Here is a 27,324-nt window from a genome sequence, read left to right as displayed (position 1 = left end):
TTTGTCCTGTTGAGCTCAGTGAGATTTCAGCTTTGCATCTGACCACTAGAGGGCCCAATCTAAACTTCATGTCATGACAACAGTTCAGAAGTGTTCTCAATCTTCATGACAGCAATATGTGAAGAATACTAAATGCAAAACCAATGTATTGATGAGTAATTTCTGAAACAGTAATACACTGAACAAACTCTGACCTTTAATGTTTAAAGTGAAGTGTGTAATTTCATTGTCTCTAGCGGCACTCAATAAAATTAAATTTTTGTATTGGTTTCCCAAACCCTCCTCATCTGCAATTGGTCGAGCAGACAGACAGTCCCGCCCCAAACTCATGCTATTGGTTAACCCACTGTCACTGTTGTCAGGCAGGATGGTCGAGATGCTCAAACAAATTTGATGAGTGTTTACACATTTCAAGGAAACCAGAAAAACATTACACACTACTTTAAAGGAGGATATTGTGTAATTCAGGACAGTGCCCAGTTATTAAAAGCTGTGTGACAGATGTCTCAGAAAGAGTAAATGTCATCATTAGTTACGGTCCGCACCTCCTCTGAGCCTCGCCATCATCAGTCACCGGTCCATTCTGACGATGAGCTGCTGGACCTGAAGGAAAAGAAAATAATTGTACCTCATATAGATATTTTATTTAACTGTCTCTCAGGAACTGTAAAATGTGTCTGATTGCATTCATATATTCTGGTTTATGGTTTTCACAAATCAGGGTATGTCACAAAAACCGGTTCATGTTCATCTGCCTAATTTGACTAGCTACTACTAATTGACAACTGAATGAGTTCGATTGGAAACATGGCCTTTGACAACAACATCAAAAGATATAGGAATAGTGTTCTCTCCTCCCTAAACTAAGACATCTAAGTGCTAACTAATCAAACTACTGCAGTCCAATAAATCCATCGTGAGACCAAACCATATTATGCCCAAACAACTAAACAATAATTTCATGTCACAATTGCTCCTCATACCCAACACCTCATCACTGGTAGACTTAGCAGTCATTCTGAAACCATCATAATTGTTCTGTTGAACTTGTTGAGCTCTGCTAATAATGGTAAACATGGCTCTCAGGTTACTGAGATGATGACTATTTACGTCATATGACATTCAGGATCTCAGTATGGGGCATGGAAGCTCAAGGGAGAGAAAGGCCCTGAGCGTGTAAATATCTAATGTGGTTGATAATCTTTGGTTGCTAGGCACCATCAAACCTAATTGAGTTTACCTCTATTTACTGTGAAATTTAAGGTGGCAAAATAATGAGCTGTTCACATAGCTAGAGTATCCAGGGTTCTCAAAACTTAAAAAATAAAAATATAAACGCTGAAAAAACGTGCATTGGACAAATACATTCATGTGCGTTTGTATAGCGAGAAACAACTCAAAAAATATATTTCTTAAAATGTATTAAAATCTTCTAAAGGCCTGTTCATGCCAAGGACGATAACTATAAAAACTTTTGAGTTATAGTTGTAATAATCATATCAATACTAATAGAATAGAGGAGCCCACAGCACAGCTACAACAAAACCAACACGGAGGAATGATATTGTTGGAATCACGATATTTTCCAGATGATGAATGATAAAAACATTGACAGCCAATCAGAATCCACCTGGCTTTAAAGAGCTTGAAGCTTTAAAGTGGTAGATGACATAATAATAGACAAAATTACAAAAAGTGACTTTAAGGCCGGTTGTAACATAAAGATAGTGCTGTCAAATTGATTACTCGTGATTAATTGGGTCTAACATAAAAGTTTGTGTGTGTGTATATATATATATATACATATGTATATATATATACACACACACACAAACTTTTAAACTTTTATGCTGCATGTGATTAATCGAGATTAATTGATTTGACAGCACTACTTTATAGTTATTATTCTTAGCTTGAACCAGCCTTAGACCCACTTTTTGTAATTTTGTCTATTCAGTGACTTCATCTGCCACAATAATGTTGTGTATTAACATTACCTTCTCAAATACTTGTCAGCAAATATTAATAGACTATAAATTATATCGTATAATCCCTTAAATAAAAATTTACCCCCATTCAGATCCAAATACCCCACTCAGCATTTCAACGTTTATTCTCCCAAGAATCAGTATCATGGATCAAGATAGAATCACTTTTGAATTTAATAAAAATTTTGCAAACGGAATCAACGTCAATATCGCAACATTGTTTGAACGCCTTACTTTTAGTACAGATCTTCAAATTTTAAGATTGATTTCTAAATATTTAGTTAACCTTTTTATAACCATTTAGCATCAAACATTGTCTCATATTCGCATTACTTCAACATTGAAACAACTGACAATATTTCAACTCATCCATAGAGCATGAAAAACATAATAAATACTAAATACAGTTCTGCTTGATTAACAAGGGAGTAACATATGGCGTTTGTTTGAACAGTTATCAGAGTAAATAAGCATGATAAATGAGACAGTTTGGAAGATCTTGACATTAGCAGTTGTCAGCAGGATCAGTCTGGGTCTAAACAAGCTGCAGATGACAGGTGGGATTCTGCTTCCACATTTAATGATTAAATGATCCGTGTCTTTAAGGCGATTATGGGAGCTAAAGTCTCATGAATGTAATGCCATTATGCAGCGCCATATCCTAAAACACTCTTAATGACTTCCAAAAATAATAAACCAAGCTCCATATTTTAATGAGTACAAAAATATCCCTGTCATAATCCTCAGTGTAATAAAACTATGCTTATTTAGAAAAAGGAATAGCTATATTAAAGTACGTGGTCATGCTGATTCCATGAGGGAAAACAGCTTGTCATTGGCCAAAAAAAGAACATTTCTGAATAACTGCAGCAGCAGAACTGAATATCAAGTTCCTCAAGCAACAGGAATGGGAATATATTCAAATGTCACGTGAAAGCAGCATTTCACACGGTGTTGCAAACACTCAATCCACCTGAGGTCCTGCCTGCAGCAGATGGTCCCATTTCATCTGTCCCTAAATCACTGATGAACATCATAACAGACACTATCTTCATAACTGAAACTCTTGAAATATTGAAAACAAACATCACATAAATCTCAAGTTAGTCAACTTGATCATATAACAAATTAGTCAATATAGGATCTCCATAAATATGGACCAACAGCATAAAAATCAGGCTTACTCATAATAAAACAGATATACAATATAATTTCACTGACAGAGCCTTACTGAACAAGACTGCATCGTTACTATGAGAACTTGGTATTTTTATGATAGCCAGGAAAACAGAATAAACAGAACTCATGTACACACAGAATTATGAAATGTCAATTTACAGACCATAAATCATTAATCCAAATCCCGTTGACCATTTTGGGTAATGCCGCATTGTCTCACTTCACCAGCGGAGAAAAAAATGCAAGTATCTTTCAGCTAGGAGTTTGGCCCAAGAAGTAGATGAAATATCTTTTTATGGACACTTCTCTAACAAAATATAATGCTGTGTTCTAGATTCAACCATAATGCATTGATATCAATTAAGTTGTGCACTGTGTAACCAGACAGCGTATAAAGCAGAGATATTACTCCTGATCACGCATCCATCTCTGCTGCAGGTCGTGGCAGCGTAATACACTGTGTGATTTATTTCATAAACTTGATTGAATCCCTTGCAATATCAACATGCTGATAAATGGCTGCAGTTTGAGTGTATTAAAATGGTTGGTGCGACTGATGCTGAATAAAGTTAATGGGTTCTTAGTTTTAAGTGCCTCTCGAGAGTCGAATGTGGAGCTCCGGATTTTATTGTGATATATGGTCAAATACTTAAAAAGCTTTGGAGGGGAAACACTAAAAAGATCAAACGATAAATTTGTGATGAAATCTTTGGACAAACTTCTGAAGTAAAGGTCAATATGTACAGTACTTTATGATTCACATACCATATCATTTGGTGGTTGCGTGCAGCCAGAGTCCCTTTGTACCAAGTACACTGGTGATCATTGAGCTGAACTGATGATGTCCACTGAGATAACAAGTGGAAACACAGATACAATCTGATTGGATGAGGGGAATCGCTGGTCATTTGTTTTATAAACCCTACCTTTCTTTTTTATAACACACCACTTGCATAATATAAATCTGTAGAGTATTTTAAAATGTTAACATAAAATAAAAACTGAAATAACTAAATGTGTTATATCAGGTATAAATAACTCCTTAAGGTAACTTTTAAATGTTTTTTTTTTCTTCCCAATAACTAATGAAACAATTTCTGTCAGCCGTTTAAATTTTTGATAATATTTTTTTTTAGCAAATAATTAATATAACTTAAGTATCAACAACAACAATTGTAATAACAATCTTATTATTTTGTACTATTATTAATGATATTATTTTTATTCTGTTTTTGAAGTTTATCTTTTTTTCCCCATTTGGCTTTAATGTGATATATGATATATATGAGTCAATCAATGCGGAATCCTATTTAAATATTTTAAAATAAAACTATCAGCAGTATTAATTATGTTATGTTTCACTAAAAATCTAAATTGGTTTTCGAACCCCAAACGGCCAACGCTAAAGACAACTGTTCAAAAATGGTCACGACAAACACAATAGATCTCAAAAACAATCTTCACGCCTCATCACAATCAGGCACCGTGGCAAAAAACACTACGCGGCTTCCACAACCCCATCCTTCATCAAAGAAACCACATCACATTAATATATGTGACTGAACCCTTAACAATACTTACTGCTGAGTTTTATTACTCTGGAGCTGATCCGACGGATTGGCCCCGGTGAAAACTCCGGTCCAAGCATGGCTCCACAGCCCTCTTAGGTGCCTTTAATCTATGTACATATATCTATAATGGTGCAGTTTGAGCTCCACTACCAGGTGGGAACTGGTAATAACAGTCAGGACTCAGGACAGGTGAGTTCAGGCAGGTGAACACCAGCTTCTCTCTTCTCTGCATGCTGAGGTGCGAGCAGCACTTCTAACAACCTTTCCAATCTGCCCACCCCAAAAAGCAAGAAACATGCAGCACCCTTGGTCTGAGACTGTTTGGCTCCATGGATATTTTAACCAGGGCTGTGACCCCCCCACATACATCTTATAAGTAGCAGCAGCCTGAAACCAGAGAGGCCCATGTGCTGTTCTTAAATAAGAATTATACTACACTAGTTAAGGGTACCACGTATAAGACCCAAACAACAATATTTTCAGTGGGAATTTACAGTATATTCCTGACTACTAGCTGCCATTTTTTATGCAATGAATTACAATTAAATGATTGTAACACAGCGATCAGCACCAGGACACGACTGTAATGTAGTAACACCTCTTCCAAAATCTTCCAAGATCTCTTTCAAATTTACATGTTCATAGATATTTAAGAGATAAACACAGCAAACTATATTTAAAAAATACAGTCAAAAGACTCAAAACTAAATATTATTACAATATAAAATAACTGTTTTATGTTTTATATATTTTAAAATGTAATCTATTCCTGTCTTCAGGGTCACATGATCTTTCAGAAATCATTAAATATGCTGATTTGTTGCTCAAGAAACATTTCTTATAATCAACATTGAAAACAGTTTTGTGGAAACGATGATGCATTTTTCCCAAGATTCTTTGATGAATATAAAGTTTAAAAGAACAGCATTTATAAAAAAAAAAAAAAAAAAAAAAATGCAATGCATTTGAATCGATTTAATTAATGCATCCTTGCTGAATAAAAGTATTAATTTCTTAAAAAAACTCATGAAATCAAGTGGAAGTCAAATAGGCTCGTATAGGATGTCAACTCATTGCAAATAACTATTCCCAAAGACTTACTTTGAATGCCTTTAAATGTAATACTCAAACCAAACTAATCTCTAAAAAAAAATACAGAAATAATCCAAGTAACACCTAACCAAACACCACACATGAGTAATGCAGCAGAGAGTTAAAAAAAACAAAACAAGGTCATGTAAATTACCTGCATCCTGAGAGCTCAGGACATTGAGCGCAAAGAGCATGGCAGTGGAGAAGGTGGTGGCCTCCTCTTTGCTGGCAAAGTTCAACCCGTAAACTTGCCGCGCATCACGCCATTGGTGAAAAGTTGGTGTGGCCTGGTTATATTTCAGACCTTTCACAATGGAGTAGTTTATTACGACCTGGAAGAGTGGCGACATTTAGTTATGTGTCTGCATCTGTGAAATGTTCTCTGTAATCAAACTATTTCAAATGCTCTTCAAGGGAAAACCTTTCTCGGGTCAATCATACATTCACATAAATGGTGGTTTAGGAAACTACAGAAACAAATTTTAGATGTTAAGATGTAAAATGCCACCAACAGAACTAAGCGACTGTGAAACTAAAGCACACACTGTGTACAGTAAGATCCTATCACACAGTCTCTTCTCTTTGAGTTGTTGTGCCATGTTGGCTTCTCACCTGCTGGTCCTGCAGTTTGACTCCCACCACGCGGAAGCTGTTGTTGACGGTGTTGTGGTAGATGTTGATGCGGCTGAAGCCTTGCTGGCCCGGTTTGACTGGCACCCATTTTTTGCTGGTGTCATCATAAATCATCACAGAGGCTCGTGCTTGACATATACTCTGTTCACTGTGAGGAAGAAACAAGGACACTGGTTAAAGATTCACTCTGCACAACAACAAAAACCACAACGATGAATTACGATACGAGACAATGAAATACAGATGTCAGACTGAAAGCGTCTCTTAGCAACAAAAATAATGTTGCAACTCGATTATGCAACTATTTGTGTGTGTATTTGTGCATAATATTTAGCTGTGCAAATAAAAGAGACTCTCAAATAGTCGATATAAAAACCCGTCAAACCCTTCAAAAATGCCCTTTGCCCTTACTGTGGTATTATGGTACAATAATTGCCCCTCTGAATTTGTTTGAAGACACGGAGCAAGGGGCGGGTTTGTTATCTGTACTAATTATATAGTGTAATAGGCAGCTAACGAGCGAGGCAGGAATGTAACCGTGTTGACTATGATATGAGACCATGTTTTAATTAAAGACCTGAGGTTTTCTGCTTCTTTAAATAGAAATCTTCTGTTGTCAAGGTGAACAATTAACATAAAGAGAGAGTAAAAAGTGTGTACTGTATGATCAGTATTATTATACCTGGCTAGCTAACACACAAACATAATTATGAATTATCCCATTTATATTAACGTTCACACTTTAGGGTCCAATTCTCAGTATTAACTAACTGTTAACTACGACTTTTGCTTCAATAAACTCCTAATCACGTTTACGTTAATCTAGGTTTCACACACAAAGTATATCTGTTGGTGTGCCAAATGAAGCTAGGCAGATTTCCACCCTGACTCCTATATACCCTAAAACATAGTGTTCCACCACACCCATCTCCCACAGAAACACCCAAATCCAGCCACACGCTCCTTAAACACAGATGTAGAACTGGAAGAGCAGCAGCACACGATCAAAGGAACTGACGAATAAGATACAGCCATTTGAAACAATTGATCTGAGGATAAATGTAAGATGAATCAGACTCACCGGTTTTGTGACATTATGCCAAAATAGCAAAAGAATTCACACTATGAACTCTGAATGATGAATATGAAGAGTTGTTTAGTGGGGGCTGGACTACCGAAGAGCGAGAGAAACCCCATCATAAAGAAACAAGCATTTATGAGAAGTGGATGAGTTTGTACAAACTCAGCTCAATTAAATACGGCTTTATATCTGTATGTTTGATTTGCAAAATTTCAAATTTCAAAAAGTCATAGATAGAGGACATGAAATACTTTTGGTATATATATATATATATATATACTCCATCTATATCTATTTTAAATAGCATTTTGTATTCATGCAGCTTTAGCTTGTAAAAAAAACACATTAAGAGACATAAATGTTCCTCAATTTTATGTGAATTTATTAATATAAATGTTTTACTTAAAACATGATGTTAAAAAAATTAATAATAATGCATCAGCCACCCTCATATAATGTTACTCTTTAAAAGATTGAATTTTACTCTTTAAAAACAGCACATTTGCACGTTTCATGCTTTCACAACAACATTTTCCATCATTCGTTTCTCTCAGTTCTTCATTCTCTGCACTTTCATGCTTGCCTTACGACAGAGCCTATTTCTAGCATCCATCTGGGGTTAGAGGGCAGCACGGCAGATTCTTCCCCGTCCTCTTGGTTTCATTTCTCCCCCCTAGAGCAAGTCTGAAATAAAGTACACAGTCTCTCCTCCACCGATGATGCTTGGTCGTCATAAATTACATCCTGACGGCTCTTTGCTTTCATAAACATCCAATATATTTAGACACCGGGCTATCTCGGTTTACTTGTTCTAATAACACATCACGCAAGGCCTTTCTCTCTATGACTACTTGAGCATAAAAACATGGAAAAACTTGCCAATGTTGTCTAAGATGGAACAAGAATAATTATCAAATAGAATTAGAATGCAAAGACTTTCCAACAAAACCTTCACTTCTAAAGGCTCAGAGACCAACATGTCTTGTAATAGCAAGCTATAAATATCTGAGTCCGGGACATTTAAAACTTAGAAAGCTTTATAGTCTGTCCCAGAACTGCAAAGTCAGTAACTGAACAGAGTTTTGATGTGAAACTACAGAACGTTCTTAAAGAACTCTGACAACGGTCTTTTAGTAATTTAGGCACAATTTACTGATTCATTATATATTATTTATTATTAAGGAGATTTGTAAATGGATGAAAATCGAATAATAATTAAATCGTTTAAAATTTTTTTTTTTTAACAATAAATACTTTTAAAATAAAAATAATAAAAACAAAACCCTTACTAAAAAGATTCAATATTTTATTTGTTTATCTGCATGTCTTTTTTGTTTATGATTCATAAACATGAATCAACATCTGAACACGAACACAAACAAGTTTTGATTTAGTTTTTGGGATCTACTAGAATAAGATTTCATGCTTGAATATATATTTTTTAAAAACTTTATTTTTCACATATTTTACATTTTTGCGGCACCTCGTTTCCCAGTCTGTCAGTAACACTCTGTTTGTTTAGTTCCTGTCTCTGAAGCCCCTCCTTGCAAAATGTGCAATGCGCTCTGATTGGTCGGCTAGACCAGTGTGTTGTGATTTTATAAGTAATGTGATATAATCAAATGTTTGGGGCTGCTTTGGTTCTGCTTTGGTTCACTCTTACAGTGTCATACATCATTAGACACAACAAAACTTTGCCGAAATGAAAACAGATATTTGATCACTGATAAAATCGCACTAAACAATCATTATGCACTTTGAGTAAATCTGCTACAGTGCCCAACAGGCATGTGTCTGAAACAAGGTCACGCTGAGAGTCTGAATAGCCCACAGAGCTAATGCTTTTACTCCATAAAGCACCACTATGGGGCAGGGACCTTCAGGGCCTTCCAGCTATGACCCCATTAGCTGAATGCTCTCTTATGTGGATGAGTGCGAGTAAACGTGTGCAACTGTTAGTGTGTGATAGAGAAAGACACATGAACCTGATCTCGTAAGGAAACTACAAGACATGGAAATTCTTGATGAATGCATACATACTCATGTCACAGGCGCAATATACTGTAAGAATGTTTTCTGATGGCTCACGTTTGGGAGAGATGAGTGTTTCTAAGTGATGACATGGTCAGGAAGAGGCCAGACTCCACTGTTTGTCCAATACACAGCACTTTGGTGCATAATGAATACTTTTTGCTTTTTATTATAAAATTGTTTATTTAGCTCTAGACTGTTAGACTGCACACTAGTGAAAGTTTAATCTGAGCACTTTTAGTTATATAAAATTATATTTGAATGTATGTGTACAGACACACACAGACACACACACAAACACACACACACACGCACACGCACACACACACACATATATATATATATATATTTATATATACAGTATATATACAGTATATATATATATATATATATATATATATATATATATATATATTATACACACATATTAAAATGTAATTTTTTAAACAAACATTTTAACTGCAAAAACATGCACAAATAAAATGCACAGTATACTTGGATTGTAAGAGGTCAACTATCTTTTCCCGATTTTTCCAGATATTGTATTTGTTTAAAAATGTTTGTAAAAAAAAAAAAAAAAAATTAAAAAAAATTTCACGAATTTATTTATTCATTTAAAATGCTACTTAGTTCTAGTTCTAGTAAATATATGTAATGGATTTTTGGGTGAACTATCTCTCTAGAACCAGTCATCAGTTGACTACTCATTCAGGCAACTCACCAACTAGTACATTTTGAAATTATTTATTTTTGCACATTTCAAGCCTCCTTTGAGTCCTTTCAAGACGTTATAAGAGGGGCGAGAAAATCTGTTATCAGCCTTAGACTCCCAGTTGATAAGCTGCCATAATTAATAAAAGCTGTGAAAAGCCTGGCATTTCCCACTTGGCTTCTGCCATCATAACACCCTGAGTGAACCTGGTCTCCACTCACCCAAACTCTGTCTCAATGACCGAGAGAGAGAGAGAGAGCTTGACAGGGCTAGGCTCCTTTTAATCTCATGTAAAAAACATTTAGTCTCAGCTCAAGGCCAAACACAAGGTCCAACTCTGCTTATGTCTGGTCACAAGATCTTCAGTTGTCGTTTGCCCAGATTTCAGAGGAAAATAACAGAATGTGCCTGAATTGGCTCTAAGCCGATAGTGTGCTTGTCTACGCTGTGGATCTGGATATATGCCTGGTTGTAACACTCTTCACTATCATTTGATGATAATTTGATGAAGAACTGCTGCCATGATTAACAGATGTGCATAAACATCTCTTAGAAATTAATTGCTTTTATCGCCTGTTTTCTGCAGGTGGTAACATCATAGCATTAATTGCACCAAGCACATAGCGAGTTTTGTAAGGCCCAATCTATAATAAGCCTAATTTACATAGAAATAAGCCAAGTTTGACGCGAATAACATTGAATTATTTAAACAATCAAATGTCAGCGCTAATTCGGCTCACATAGCACCTGGTAAGTGAAGAAAACATTGAAATAATGCACACGAAACACTGAGAAACACTGAGTACAGACTTAAAATTTAAGTTGGGGTTACTTTTAGCTTGTAGCAAAAATGCTACACAAAGTGAGCCCTGTAAATGATTCTAAAGCAAGTAAAATATGGAAGTCCCCTGTTATTAGAGAGTGGGAGGATGGAGCTGAAACAAATGAGAGTTTGCAGGAAACGAGGAGGCATTTTTTAGCTTGTAACCCAGTAATCATTTTGGGAAGGGTGGGAACCAAGCTAAATCTCTGCCTATGAGGGACACTTCCCACTTACAGGGAGCCTCTGAGGCCTAAGAAGCTGGATTAAAGGCTGATTTCTAGTAAGATCTGGATTTAATGTCTCCTGCAACATAGTAATCTAAACATCGAGCAAGTAAATGTCACAGAGCACAAAGGAAAACTAGGAACATAATAGGCCCCTACATAATCAGACTAGGGCTGGAATGACGCGTCCTCGATGTAATCGATTACGCACTGTTAATGTTAATCTCTAATACCCTGACATGTTTCACACAAAACAAAACACTAGAGCAGATGCGAATGGCTAGCCTAGTATGGCAGCGCCGCTTTATCTGAGCCTGCACATTTTCAGGACAACATTCAATGACAGTATCAAAAATGGAGATGTTTATAACATCAGGAATTTTTAACACAATTGACGGCATGTTATTTACCCGGAAGGGTAAAATTGACTGTTATTTTCATCAGCTAACTTACAGCTCATTAGATCTAGCATTCTGCACACAGAGATAAAGTAGTGCATAAGGTTACATTTGAAAGAATGAGTTATCGCATTTATTGGAATTAATTATCGAGAGAGAGAGAGAGAGAGAGAGAGAGAGAGAGGGAGAGAGAGAGAGATGCATACCTGCATCTGTTCAGAGTCTCTCTCTCTCTATTAACAAAAAGCTGTGAGTTCAATCACTTCAAAATACTAAACAGCGATGTAACCCCTTCGTTGCTGAAAAATATAATGTAGCGATTCAGAAGTGCGTGCGAGTGACGTATGTGTGTGCGCGCTTCAATGAAAAGAGCGCGCATTAATACAGAATAGTAATTAAACTGACTTGTAACTAAACGGTTATATTGCACACCTTCCAGCCAATCAGAACTGAGTATTCAGACAGACCATGGTATAAATGTCTTTACTGTAAAAAATCTTGCTGACTAAACTTTTGCTCTGTAAGTGCACGTCAGTAAAGAAATCAAAAGTCACAAACTATTAACAATCATGAGAACACACGTATCCTCTTCAGTGAAAGCAATCCCATAATGCATTGTACCAAGCTTAGTGGAAAAATAAATACAAGATGAGGAGAGGAAAATCTGAATAGCCATTCTACTCTTACTAAAGCCAAGCAACTAGTGCCAGAATTTATGCTTATGCCAATAATATATTTTTTTTTTTCACAATATTAAACATCTTCATAAAAACCTGAATAAATAAAAACAATATAATGATAAGCCTTCTATAAAACTGCTGGGCCATAATGATACTATTAGATGCAACAACAACAACAACACACAAACTTTGAATGTAATTTATTCAGTGGAATTTGCTAAATAATGGCAGCATTGGCCATTTGTCCACACACCACAAATACAAATATGTGTCAGCTCCTAAAGCACATCACTGAACTTCAATGTCAAATTTACCCTCCCCCTCCAAAATCCACATCCATACCATAGACTGTATAAAGATCCATACACACACACACACACACACACACACACACACACACACACACACACACACACACACACACACACACACACACACACACACACACACACACACACACACACACACACACACACACACACACACACACACACACACACACACACACACACACACACACACACACACACAGGCTCCAATGAAGCTACAATGATAGAAAACAGTACTGATGGCCTAATGGTCTTTTTTTGCTTCTGAATTAATGTGCTTAAGTGCTCAGCTAAATGTTTCAGGCAGGGCTACTAGGTTTATAATGCTAGATGTATCCTGAACGTTGACTGTGGCATTATCTGTCATTCTCTAAGCTGCACGCTTTCAAAAAAGCTTACGTTTCAAAAAAGCTAAGATTACATTCAAATCTGGCTAATTTCACATATGGCTTTTGAAGGGAAAATTAAAACTTAAATGTCATATGAGGTTTTGACTGAGAGGAACTGATATCTTGATTTCTTAATAAAGCTGGATAAGGCTAGACTGAGATGCATGTCTTGTGTTTTACTGCAGGAGATACTACAGAAACACTCACCACATCCTTTCAAAAGAGTCACTGGACCGAAAGTGAACATCTCCCCTAAAGCAAATCTTTCTTTAATATGGCATAAATTAAACATAGGCCCTCACAGAACATCTTCACAGAGAGTTTCCACATAAACCAACCCTTCATAATAATTCATCAGTGAACATCACTTCTGCAATCGCTCGAAACAGTTCACACTGGTTCTCAACTGGTGGCTAGCGACCCAAAATTGGGTTGCAATTTTGTTCTAAAAAACGTATAAATATATAATAATAATAATAATAATAATAATATCATAAATAAAAAAAACAACGTATATATATATATTGTGTGTGTGTGTGTGTGTGTGTGTGTGTGTGTGTATATATATATATAGAATCTGTTGTTTATTTGTTGTATATATACAGTATAAATATACAACTATGCACATATACACACACACACATTTTGTGAATTTATTTGTTATTTAAATTAAGCTAGTAAAATTAGACACACATAAACAAAACTGCACGTGATAAAGGAAAATATGAAACAAATTACATTAAATATGTGTTCACTTGGAACAAGGATATACAGGATGTGTGATGACCACAATGATTATTCATCAAATTATTAGGCCACTTGTATATTATTATATTATATTATCCTATAATATATTCATTTTAATGTCTGATCTTAAGGACTTATTTGTGTACAAAGTTGTGTACAATACTGACATACTGTACTGGCTTGCCACTTGATCTAAGGCACTCCAGGATCTAAACATATTCATGTTAGGATCTAAACAAAAACAATCATTATCCAAATGTTTCTTTCTATTTCCTTGTGCCAAAAGATACATCTTCAGACATGTTCAGCAAACATTTTTAAATGTTTTAAAAGCTCACATTAGGATGCTGATGTGAACAGGGAATCACACTGACCTTATTTTGCAGCCACTCAAATGAAGACCAGAGTCACTGTGGCTCTGTGGTAGGTAGAACTGGACAGAATGAGCATCCATCTCTCAAATACACACACACAATAGATCTTTACTGCCCAACAGATGATGCGAACCCTTCACCAAACCTGCTTTAATTTATCTCAAACGCATCCGTAAAATAGACCTGATGTAGTACAGCACAACAGATGCGTACTTCAAACCAAACAAGCTTTGAATCATCTAGGGAGCCGTTCCAAGATTAAATAAGCATTTTCAAACGTCATAATCCCATCATATCCTCAAAAAACAGGCAAATGACAATCCGTAAGGTTGTATGATCTCAGTTGATGTGTCAAAGAGAAAGAAAAAGCGAGAAAGAGAAACAGGGTCAACAACAGTGAGTGAGTGGTCAACAGTAGGGTCCCATATCTAGACAGGGTGTCACAGGATCAGATTTTCCCCTATAAGAGGACGGCCTGACAGTGGATGTGTGTTGTTTTGTCAAACCCTGAGGGGGATTACCTCATGACACCCAACCCCCCATCCAGCTGTGACAGAGGAATTGAAAACGAGACAGTGCTACTGCTGCCAGTACATTACACAGTACGTTTGATTCACTAATTGTAGTACAGTTGTCACAATACCAAAATTTCAGTAGTCGGTACACTGTAAAAAATGATTTTTTGGTGAAGTAAATACTTCTGGAAAAAAAACAATGTAATTTACATGAAAAAGTTAGTTCAGGCAAGAATTAAAAAAAACGAAGTAAATTCCATATCAGTACTTAATTCAAGCGAGTAGAAATGAAAGCGTAAATATCAATCAACTCAATAAAATTAAGTAAAAATTACTCAACTTTTCTGATACTGGGGTTCCCATCATGCACTGGACCTTGAATAATGAATGAGGTTCATTTTTCACTGGTTTCCAGCTGTATTTACACTGTTTTATCATTGCTTTTGTTGTCAGGATTAGTAACGTGCCATTTTGTGACATTTTGAGTAAATTTTCTGCTCAAAATGACACATTCAAACACTAAAACGATCCATCAAATGTTACCGTCATTGTGTATTGTCTACCAAGTATTATGGTTTTTGCATTCACATGCTGCTTAACATCCGACATGATGTAGTATAAATTACTTAGATAATCTAAGTAAAACACATACTATAAATGACTGGTATAATTCAATGTTAGTGTTTGAGTGAAATGTAATGCAAAGGAAATTTCAACTAAATCGATAATAATCAACCTTTTACTAGCCAAGTTAAAATGACTTATTTTCTTTGTTACTTTCACTTAACTAGGTTAAGTAAAGTTTACTTAATTCCATATTCCAAGTAAATTTAATTTAAAGATTTCTAATTAAAGCTACTGATAAATATGTTTAGGTTTTTACTTGGCAAATCTTTGTAAATTTACTAGCATTTTCTGAGTGGAAAAAGTTGCCTAGCTTTTTTCAAGTAAATCCTACTCCAAATTTTTTTCAGTGCACCAATACCAGTCATTTCGGTACCAGAATGAAACTGTTGAATTTAGTATTTCAAAAAATATCCCGTTTTGTCTCGACCGTTTGTTATCACTGTCAACCATCACAGTTTCCAATTCAGTCACGCATTTAAATACAGTTGTCAATCCAGAAACATTGCAGTGCACTTAGCAGCATGAAAAACTAAACTTGTATTCAGATCGTGAATGGGTAATAAACAGAAAGCGGGAGCGGAGCCTTTTTTTATAATCACTAAGGCTGTCAATCTCGAAAAGCACAAAATGCTTCTCCAGTGACGCATCTTGACACTGTATCAGTGTCTATTTTGTGCACACAATGTGGATAAGCTACAAAAAGTCAACATGTTAGCTGCGACAAAAATAGGGCTTGGTTGACAATATAGATTTTTTGTTTTTAATCAATCTTCATTTTGATGAATCAAGATCTTTTAGTATATGCTGTTTTTAGTTGATACGTGAACATCACTGTAGAGCAACATCCAGTAATCACAATAAACTGTGTGCTTTGTTACTTATGATATAAAACAATTATGATTCTGCCAATTATATGACAAAATTCAAACAATAAATGTTGTTTTGGCGCTCTTTAATGTGGCATGACAGATCGCTATAGTCGCTTCAAATCATGTGTACCGGTCATCTCTTCCTCTTTACTACTATAAACATGATGTGTGATGGATCAGAAGGAAGGTTTGATCAGAAGGAAGGTTTGAAAGACACAGTACGACTGACTTAAATGTATCATGTCTCCTGTAATTGCTCAATTAGTGTTTCAAAACTACAAAAAATACCTCTAGGGAGAAGCATTTTGACAAATATATGTGTCACAGTTCTGGGCCGGGTTTCCCGATAACGATGTATCTTAGCTCTTAAGAGCGCTTTCTACGTGCAAGGTTACGAACGCTCGCAGCAATTCCACGAGCGTTTCCCAAAAATGCACTTAACATGAACGCGCGAGAATGCGCTCTACGTGCTACTTAAGAGTCGCTGTCCATTCGTGAAGTGCTGAAACATAACCTTATATGGAACGTTTAACCTAATAATTGTCATCTGTTGTGGATTAGCAATCAAGACAAGTCTATATAAAGCACCTACAGGCGGAGGCACTGACAAAATAGCTAAAAAAAATAAATAAAAAAAGATTCCTTTCAAAAAGATGAAATTAATGTCCTTTTAGAGGAGATAGAGTGAAACAAAGATGTAATTTTTAACAGATTAAAAGGATTTCTTTTATTTATTTTTTGTTCATTCATTTAATTTTGATTAAAATTATTAGATTAAATTATTTCTATTTTTTGTTTTGTTTTCTGACCTTTTTAATTATTTAATTTATACATTAATTTAACCAACAACAAAAAAAGAACAATAAAGTACAATCAAACCTTATATTATAATCACATTGCATTAGAATAAAGTTAAAGGTGTAATCTGCCGGTTGTCCTGCAGGTGTCCTCATAAATCTGTCTTCTTACGATGAACTTGGTGATGTACGATTACTCCAGAGCACTCGTAGATCTACGAAGATTTTCAAGTGCTACTTAAGCTACGATGCTTTTGGGAAACAGACCGTAATATTAAGATCAGTCGTACGATCGTTTTTACGATCAACTTAGGCTTACGATGCTTTTGGGAAACGCAGCCCTGTTCTGTCTGAGTGTTTTTGTCATTGGTCACATGTTTTCCTTAGTTGTGTTTTCCCACCACTCCTTGGTTTCCATGGTTACCCTCATTAGTTAATTTGTATCACCTGGTTTCTCGTTAGTCTTGTCAGCTGTGTCTTGTTTCCCTGATCTGTTCTCCCTTGTATTTAAACCCTGAGTTTTGCCTTGTTCAGTGTTGGTCAATGTTAGGTTCCTGTTCTGAGCACACGCTCCCTGTTTTTGTGTATCTGTTATATTTGAGAATTAAAACATTGGAATACTTCATCTTCGAGTTTGCCTCCTACTTCATCTACCCTGCAGCCTGACAGATTGACCGACCAAACAAAGAAGAGGAAGCTTTTACGATGGGTATTCTCCTCACTCCGCTCACCCCAATTCACTCTCTACTCACCACTTTCCAAGATGGACTTGAATAGAGCATTACATCGCCGTTTTCCTGGAACTCTCTGCTGGGGTAAGCTGGTCAGATGATGTCTTTAAATCTGTCTTTTGGTTGGGCTTAGACGATCATCTGCACCAGCAAGCCCCAGCAGCAGCTTTTCCAGGAACCTTTGCCAGTTACCTCGATCATGTGTTGTGGTTGAGTGGATCAGCCCTCACCGTTGGTGAGGCTGAAGATGACATCACCACTTAACCACACACCAGCCATCTTCACCACGCCACCCATCATCACCCGGAATTCAGTCACCAGCACTAGCGATCCGACACTTCACGCCAGTCCAGCCGAGCCTGCACTTCACGCCAGTCCAGCCGAGCCCGCACTTCACGTCAGAGCTGCCGAGACCAAGGCAGTATGCGTCGTGCCCGCCGCCCCTGAGACTGTGAGCGTCATGCCCGCCGTGCTAGAGACTGAGAACATCACGCCTGCAGAGAGGTTATTCTCGCTGGTTCCGCCTGGCTTGGATCTCCCTTCGCTGCTGGTCCCGTCCAGCTCAACGCCCACTTCTCAGCTGGTCCCGCCCAGCTCAGAGCCCTCTTCGCCGCTGGTCCTGCCCAGCTCAGAGGCCTCTTCGCCGCTGGTCCTGTCCAGCACTGAGCCCTCTTCGCCGCTGGTCCCGTCCAGCACTGAGCCCTCTTCACCGCTGGTCCTGCCCAGCACAAAGCCTTCACCGCTGGTCCTGCCCAGCACAAAGCCCTCATCGCTGCCCAGGGCCGAACCCTCATTGCTGCCCAGCACCGAGCCCTCTTCACGGTCCCTATCAGCCCAATCAGAGACTGTTTTTAGCCATCCTTCTCCGGTACCCGGGACTTTCCCCAAGTATTTTTTTTGGGGGGGCCATATGCCTCCGTCCTGGCCACTCGAGGGACCACGGCCACCCGAAAGGTCCGCACCGCCGTGGCCGCCCGAGGGGTCCGCACCGCCATGGCCGCCCGAGGGGTCCGCACCGCCATGGCCGCCCGAGGGGTCCGCACCGCCTTTCTACGGCGCGAGGACGCGCCTACCGGGAGGGGGGAGTTATGTCACAGTTCTGTTCTGTCTGAGTGTTTTTGTCACTGGTCACATGTTTTCCTTTGTTCGGTTTTCCTGCCACTCCTTGGTTTCCATGGTTACCCTCATTAGTTAATTTGTATCACCTGGTTTCTCGTTAGTCTTGTCAGCTGTGTCTTGTTTCCCTGATCTGTTCTCCCTTTTATTTAAACCCTGAGTTTTGCCTTGTTCAGTGTTGGTCAATGTTTAATGTTAGGTTCCGGTTCTGAGCACACGCTCCCTGTTTTTGTGTATCTGTTATATTTGAGAATTAAAACCTTGGAATACTTCATCTTCGAGTTTACCTCCTACTTCATCTACCCTGCAGCCTGACAATATGCACTACTATATTACATTCATTATATTTTTTACTTAATCTGTTGTCTTCATTATTTGATGTAATTTTGAATACATCAAGACAAGTTATTACAGCCACCTTTTTAAATGTTTATATTTCAATAACGAATTGGAGTAGAAACAGAATTTTATCCTTAAAAAGTTCCATAAAAACTGCCTTATGTGCTGTTTAAATGTTTATAATACAACAGTTTGTGTTGATAAATTCAATTAATTGATAATTAAATCAACTTTATTTTCTTTACTTTAACTTTACTTTATAATTGGTGCATCACTATTAAACTGTATGACGATTTGATTTTGAAAATATGTAGTTTTGCACAGACCAAATTTAAATATGCCTGGTAGAGTGCTATATCAGAACAGATAGCAACTGCTTAGTGAATAAGATGCAGGTTTATACGTTCGAATTTGAGCTAAAGTTGAGATACTGTTTTTGCAAATTTTCTGCTCAAGCAGGACAGCTTTCCAGCACATTTATTACTTACTAGAAAGCTCTGTGACAGGTCACAAAGAGGACAGTCAGCCAGACTATCAATGACACATTTAAAGTGAAACCAGTGGATACGCTAAACAACATGCTTAGGTCAGCATTTCATCACATTTCATTGTCAGTTCTTTGTGACTTTCAAAGAACTGACAAAATGAGAGGGTTCAGCACTGGAAACGAGTTGTCCACTTTAAATGATGACAAACGTTCTCCCATTTTACATTGAGCTAAAAGTCTGACTATCTAAGGCCGGCCAGCATTAATTCCAGTATGTTGAGGCTATTTGAGATATGGAAATATGAGATGTATGAGGTAGGGAAAAGTGCTATATTGTATTAACCCAGAAGAAAAATTTGTAAATGGGCCATAATGGAAAGACAAAGCAACAGAACTCTGGTAGATTTGTATCTGTGAACGATCTAAAATCTAAGGAACATAAAACAGATACACCTTATTTTACACTCAATTATAAATTATGCTTTAAGTCTTTATTTTATGCAAATCACTTTAATCTTTACAAATTTAAGTACATTTTTTCATAGTTATGATATGATTAAATGTACTGGTGGTATTTCTTTAGGCTTTTAGTATTTAAATACAACCATTTATTAGTTAAGAGATATAAGAGAGCACTGCAAAAAAAAATGTATAATAATAATTGTGCTATTTGCAGTTATATGGTGAACAAACAGATGTTTTGTGTCATATCAGCTACAATATATTCTGGATTTTAGCAAGACAGGAATACTGTATTATTGACCAATCAGAAGCCAGGACTGGAACAATTCATTTTATAAGGGGTCTATATGACTTTCTTTCTTCTTTGCAACAAATCTTCCATTATGTCATAGGCTTGGAAAAACATTTTAGGTGAACTAGCCCTTTAACCTGGGGTTAAATCCTGCTTACAGGATTCAAATCTGCATTGTTACATACCCAGATCCTTTTACAACCAGATACTCCCCAGCCATTCCTACTGTACAGAATATATACATATATTTAAATATTCTATACACCTGGTCTCTGATCAGATAGCTATCCAATCGTGAAAAGGCCATGTGTAAATGCCCTCCGAAATGCTTTAAATCAAATCACGCGAACCACTTCAGGAGGCGGCTTGAGGCGCGTTCCAGACGAAACTGGCTAATTGTAAATGATCTGGTTGTTGAAGCCATGTATACAAATTTTACTACATGCAAAATGTATAAAAAAATAAAATAAACGTGTGAGAGTGTGTTACACCAGCTCCTGTTAGCCAGATATGACAATGCAATACAATATGGCATCACCACAGATATGGCCCACCAGAGATAAACAGTGGAACTTCTTTCTTCAGCAAGCAGACTGACGACAATGAAATTCAATGTTCGGCGTCACATTCTGAAAGTTATTTTCATAGTGGTGCACTAAATACTCTCTCACTAATGCCGACACAGCTCTCTCTCCTACTGCGGTCTTTGATCTTGAAATAAGCTGATGTTAAAGAAATTGCAGCGCATTTCTGTTGCTTTCGGTGACATGAACTCGGTTGAATTTGCATATAGCGTGGGAATTGAAGATTTATATTTATTTTGTGGAGACACATGTGGCCAAGTGTAAATGAAACCGTTTCAGCAAATCGGATTGCTATCTGATCAGTAAAATCGCATTAAGTGACGAGTTTAAATAGGCCCTTAAAGGGGAGTAAAAACAGACTTGAGTAGTGTCAAAACTTCTATGAGCAGTGAAACATCTTATGCATTAGAGAAACGCATGCAATTGACTAGAATAAACCTAGACATGAGACCTTGATATTGAGTTAGGAAGCAGTTTCCTTGGTGATGAGAAAAGTGGACAAATGGCCCGCACCCTTCCCCCACCTTCTGGTCATAGTATACCAGGTGCCGGACACTCTAACTAATCCTTATCCTTAAAGGCAAATCATTTAAATGACTAGTGCGCTAGCAATCAGAAGTGAAAATAGGCTTGTATTAGGTTACACTGTTTTTTAGGAGACAAATATAGAAAGAAAACAGTCAGCGGCAGACAGAAGGAAGGAGGAAGGAGCTGTGTAGTCAGTCTAGTTTCAACAAATCTTCAAGGATTGTTTTGCCTTCACTGGTTATTAATAGGTTACCATGTGTACATCCTGTAATACCGTGAGTTTAACTAAAAGATTGTCTTGCCACTGCCAGTATATTCTAACCTGCTGTCTCTGTAACAAAATAAAGAGCTTTAATGAAAGAGTTGTTTGACAAGTTTGGCTCTGCTTTGGATCAAATGCAAGAGATCCCAAATTCGGGCTCAACCACACTGTTGTCCCTACATAGCACACGGCTTCTCTGTCTGGAGTTCTTCCCAGTTGTGGGACATCACATTTTCATTTCCTGTAAACCAACTGCTTAACTCAGTTCTTTTCCAGTTTTACATCTCCATTAAGCCAAAATAAAATAAAATAAATCATTTCAAAGAACTTTTTTTTCCACATGCACATCAACAACATACATATTTACTACTACAAAAAAGATGTACTGTACACTGTAAAAAGATCATCTAGTACTAAAACGTTGCAGGACAACACTCACAATACTATAAAAAATACAGACTGAAAATTCCAATCCAGTGTCCTGGTTTCTTATTTAAACCCATGGTTTTCCAAAATGCTAAATGACTCAACAGTAAAACACGGAGTGGGTTTGGGACTCCTGCACTGTAGCTATTGAACCCAAGCTTGTTTTTGTAGATTAGTCAGCTCGCTCCACAGAGGGAACAGCTGATGGGAAAAAAATCACTAAGTTAACAAACTAAAAGGCACTTGAACCATTTGAAACCATTATGAAGTCAACATATTTTTTAAGCGAAACATCCGGTAATCCTCAAAACTCAAAAAACAGGGTAATAACAAAAACCACAGAGGAAATATTCTTACCCGTAGTCATCAAAAGAATACATATTGGGAAGATGGAGCTCTGAAGAAACCAAGGAGAAAGAAAATTCCTTACAGCTGGATGAAACAAAAAGAAAACAGGGAAAAGGAGGGGGGATCAGAGAGAGAAAAGTCTGTGCCTATTTCATCCCTCATCCTCTCAGCTAGGTAAAACACGAAGTGCACTCATTTCTAAGATTCAATAATGCAAAAACAGGGAGTGTGTGAAAGAAAAAGGAGGTGAGGGAGGGTAGGAGGAAAAAACGAATGAACGAGAGAGAGAGAGAGAGAGAGAGAGAGAGAGAGAGAGAGAGAGAGAGAGAGAGACATGTGACAGATATGGACCAGTCACCTTGTCCTGCTCACATCCATTCTTATCCACTCAAAGGATTGGAACACAGCCTGTGCCTTAAAGAAGCCTCTTTCCACAACAGAAATACAGCCGAGAAAATGCCACATGTGACATGATCCTTAGAGACACACAAACACACACACACACACACACACACACATTCTCATTCATGCAACTTGCAAGAAGAAACAAGAAGGCTGCTGGTATTCGAGAAATTATATTTATCTTGACAAGTAAAAGAGTCTTTCTGAATGTGTTAAGATATATGCTTATATGTTATTTATATGTTAAGATATATGAACACCCAGTCAGTGCAGTTCGTTTCTTAATGTGGTACAAACTAAGTGCAGATATAAATAGTACGTATAACACGGAAGCAGTTCTTGGTTAATTTTGATTGAATCATGACATGTTATGGTGACTTACGGTTCATTAATGAGTCAAATTGAGTCAGAACTACTTTGGCAGATTCAGTGAATGATTCATTAGAATAATTTCAACTATAACTCTGTGAGTCTATTTGACCAATACATTACAAGAACTGTCTCATGAGACCGTGCACATGACATGCAGAAAACAATACGCATCATGGTTATGAATGAAGAATTAGTTTCTATGACATATTCATTTGTGGTCATGTTTTATTAATTAGTTCCCTCATTTTCGTTAAACAGTGGCAACATTTGATTAATCCTTTCCCTTGTTTTAGGCAAATCAAGGCCACATTGTAATAATTTGTTCCCTAGTGTTAATCAAATTGTGGGAATGATTCAATTAAAAAGAGAGAACTAAGTAATAAGCTGAGAGAACTGGGAACAAATTCTTAAATCATGACCACAATATATATATTTTTTTTTCATGTGCATTATATTAATTTGTTTGTGAATCTGACAACAATGGTTGCATCATAACAAAAACTCCACAAGGAGCGAGTGACTGATTTTACTGCCCCTCTAGAGGCCATGCTTGTACTCCATTGGGTGCCATGGACCAAAAAAAAAAAAAAGAAACGAAAAAAAACACAAGAATTTTTTGCAGATAACCAATATTTCAAAAGCTGACAATGAAACATTTAAGAACTGCATATGGCTCAATAAGTATAGTGCCACACTGTAGTAAAAACTGTTTGTGCTGGAAGATGAGTCCCGGTTCTTAGAAAATGACAGAATGAATCATGACAGCTGGATTTGATACATCTTTATGTAGGGTCTCAGATAAATTATACAAAAGGAAACACTACCAGCAAACACATTTGCTTAAGCTCGACAAGTCAAAAATAACAATAAGACAAAAAATCCTCATAAAAAACAGCAAATAAAATTAAGCATAACTACAAATAGTAAGTCTGAAAGAAGAGTTTCACCCTGAAGAGATCATTGGCATTTGTATCATTCCAATGTTTAACCGAAAACTGGATCTTCTACATACTATTGAACTCGTCCACAAAAACGAACAATCCATGTGTCTGTACAATTCACCTTATCAACAGATCTCATAGCTAGAGCTCATTTCATACACTCATTACTTCCTGCCGACAAATCAGGGCCGGGTCTAAGACCCCCTCCCCCCACGCCACAGGATTTTTGGAAAAAATATTGTTACATGTACAAATTACTAGGGTCTGTGTATGCGCTGTATTTCTCTAGGCGTGTGCTCTTACAGCGTTCCCTTACAAACACGCTCAGCACTTTCTTGCATTCCTGAATTGAATCAAGTCTGTGAAGTGAATGCCCTAACTTCCCCATGATGGAGCACTAGTGCTAAAAATAGCCTATATTGTGAAGTAAAGACTTTTGCTCAGAGTGTCAAGGGTTGAATAAATCATTCCACTGAACCAGTTCCTCAGTTTCCTGTTGGCAAGAACGCAACTCGGTCCAGCACAATTTAAGACTTCCTTCTAGTCCAGACGGAGAGAGAATAAAGGAAAGGGAAAGCGGACATTATACAGAAGACTAAAAAGAGGCTGAAATAAATGCACTTATATGAAGATAATGACAAACTTATGTAGGCTACATCATGTTGATGTTGATACTCAGTCGCACTTTATTTTACATTCCTGTTCCGCATCTACATATATGTTCTTATTATAGCAATTACTATAACATGGTTATAACTAAGTACTAACCCAGAACCTACTCCTAAACCCTATGTAGCTTCTTACCTTATATTACTAGTACTTTCTAGAGTAAGTACACTGTAAGTACATGTACTGTAAAATAAAGTGTAACCTGATACTCTATATGCATTTACATGTAGCTCAAAATGTTTACTAGCCTAAATTTACAAGTTAGTGATATCACAATTGTTTAATAAGGGACTAAAATCAACTGTAGAAAACACATTTTTATTTAAAAAATCATGTGAAATTTCTGATTAGAGTAAACCGTTTCCCCCTATAATTACTAAATTAAAAACTAAAAGTATTTTCTTCATTTTTAGAATTACAATTGCAAAGTGATAAATCTCGTGCTCACTGTTATTTGTGATTTGATTACAGATGCATTTGTTTCCAAAACACAACTAAGCATGAATACAAGAATCGTCATTTCCAGATTTACTTTGAACAGTGAATATCCACTGCACGCCTGTACTGCTCCATTGGCTTTATGAATGAAAGATTAAATAGACTGTGTGTGGTCACATTTACTGGCAGTTCAATTAAAATCATCATGTCCATCGGCATATGGCAAGCCATTTTAACATTTAATCCTTAATACAATAAATAAGTACTAGCATCTAATGAATACTTATTAGTAATATTTAAAAAGATACTAGTCAATATTGGAATAATTACTAGTCATAAATTACTAGATGATATCAAAACAGAATACCTATAGTATCTATTAATTTGCAGATATCTTCAACCTCATAAGGAACTAGTAAGAAAATACTAAGAGATATCTTCTTTTAACAGTTCATTACATAAACATGAGTATACTTTCAACCATCCAATCAGAGTTCATATGGTAATGCAGGCTAAACTAAGGCTATAGAAGATTGATTTTTCGTAAGTAACTGGCTTTGTTGGTTTATCTAGCTAATTGGTCAGCATGAACACAAGGAAAGATATACGTTTAATATGACATTTATTGTTTTGAATGTACAGTAGGCTATAATAAAGACTTAACTGCCAATGATAAAATTCAAACAACAGTTAAGTAGATCCAAAACCCGGTTCATACCCACCAGCCAAATAACCACAATACCCAGAGATTGGGATTTTTGGTGAGCATTCATAATTCCTTACAAATCCAAAATTCAGAATATTAATCTGTGTCTGAGAATAACAGTCATGTCAAAATAAGAGTATGCACTATATTACATATGCCTATTCATTATATAATTTTCTCTAATACCATTAAAAAGGTAGGCTATTATTATATTGTTATTATAAAAACAGCCTTCTGCAATTCAGTCAGTTTCCTGTGTCATCTCGCTTTGATAAAATATTGTTGGTTCATTAATATTCCACATATTATTTGCATACTGATTATTTAAATAGTATTAGTATCTATTAAAGGGATAGTTCAGGATTTTAGACATGAATCTCTATAGCTTCCCCATAAGCAGTGTGGTGCATTGACCATGACTTACCCCCGACAGCGTCCTGTGAGCCGAGCTCCGGTCCAGTTTTGGTCAAGATGAAATTAGTCCGGCAAGATTGCTGGGGTCACGGCAATAAAGCTTTTTTCTTCTCAAATCAATATGTGTTCAAAAGAGTGATATATTTGCGTCACTAAAACATTGTCTATGGAGAGGTCAGACCTCGTAATGGCTTGGCACTATTTTCTCCCCTGTCATATCACTGCGCGCTGCCGCTACCTACAGCCAGCTGCGAGCTGCGCAGGCGCACACCACTTTTTCAGTTGTTCGGCAGTGTTTACAGCAGTGTTTACGTGCTCAGAACAGCTACACGAACGAGCTAACATAGCTACTCACCAAGAGCGATCAGTTTGTACAAGCTTTGTAGAAAATGGTGCGGACTTGTGACTATCACTGCAGCAGCTGTGGCTCCAGCTTCAACTTGTTCAACTTCTCTGTCCATCCTCTCTCTTTCTGTCCTTTCTAACTCCATCTGGCGTAACTCGTCATCTGTGTATTCAGGTTCGTAAAGATATCCTTTTGGCTGTGTGTCGAAGTCAATGTTGTCATCGTCGCTGCTGTAGTCAGACATGTTATCGTTCTCTTTACGAGCTGTAAACAAAGTGACACGTGCGCGGCTCCCAGCTGGCTGTAGGTAGCGGCAGCGCGCAGTGATATGACGTGGAAGAAAATAGTGCCAAGCCATTACGAGGTCTGACCTCTCCATAGACAGCGGTTTTGTGCTGCAAA

At 37.0% G+C, this 27,324-nt stretch overlaps 1 protein-coding gene across 3 annotated transcripts in view; it reads right to left on the bottom strand.

Annotated features, from left to right (window-relative positions):
* Positions 1 to 27,324, bottom strand: part of evla (Enah/Vasp-like a) — a 37,211-nt gene that overhangs the window by 7,091 nt on the left and 2,796 nt on the right. The window contains exons 1-5 of one of the 3 annotated variants that reach the window (XM_082144210.1): positions 22,993 to 26,513; positions 22,644 to 22,718; positions 6,443 to 6,611; positions 5,985 to 6,162; positions 546 to 603 (exon numbers count right to left, since the gene is read on the bottom strand). In XM_082144210.1, the coding sequence (XP_082000336.1) occupies positions 546 to 603; positions 5,985 to 6,162; positions 6,443 to 6,611; positions 22,644 to 22,718; positions 22,993 to 23,099 (587 nt within the window). In that variant the 5' untranslated portion in view covers positions 23,100 to 26,513. Of the gene's footprint in view, positions 1 to 545; positions 604 to 5,984; positions 6,163 to 6,442; positions 6,612 to 22,643; positions 22,719 to 22,992; positions 26,514 to 27,324 lie in introns of those variants that run through there. The other 2 variants (XM_082144212.1, XM_082144211.1) reach the window with 2 other exon arrangements.

This window comes from Leuciscus leuciscus (assembly GCF_965113295.1).
Source record: "Leuciscus leuciscus genome assembly, chromosome: 17".
Lineage (NCBI taxonomy): Eukaryota > Metazoa > Chordata > Actinopteri > Cypriniformes > Leuciscidae > Leuciscus > Leuciscus leuciscus.
Note: the sequence above shows the minus strand (reverse complement) of the source record. Positions and strands in the feature narration are given on the sequence as shown.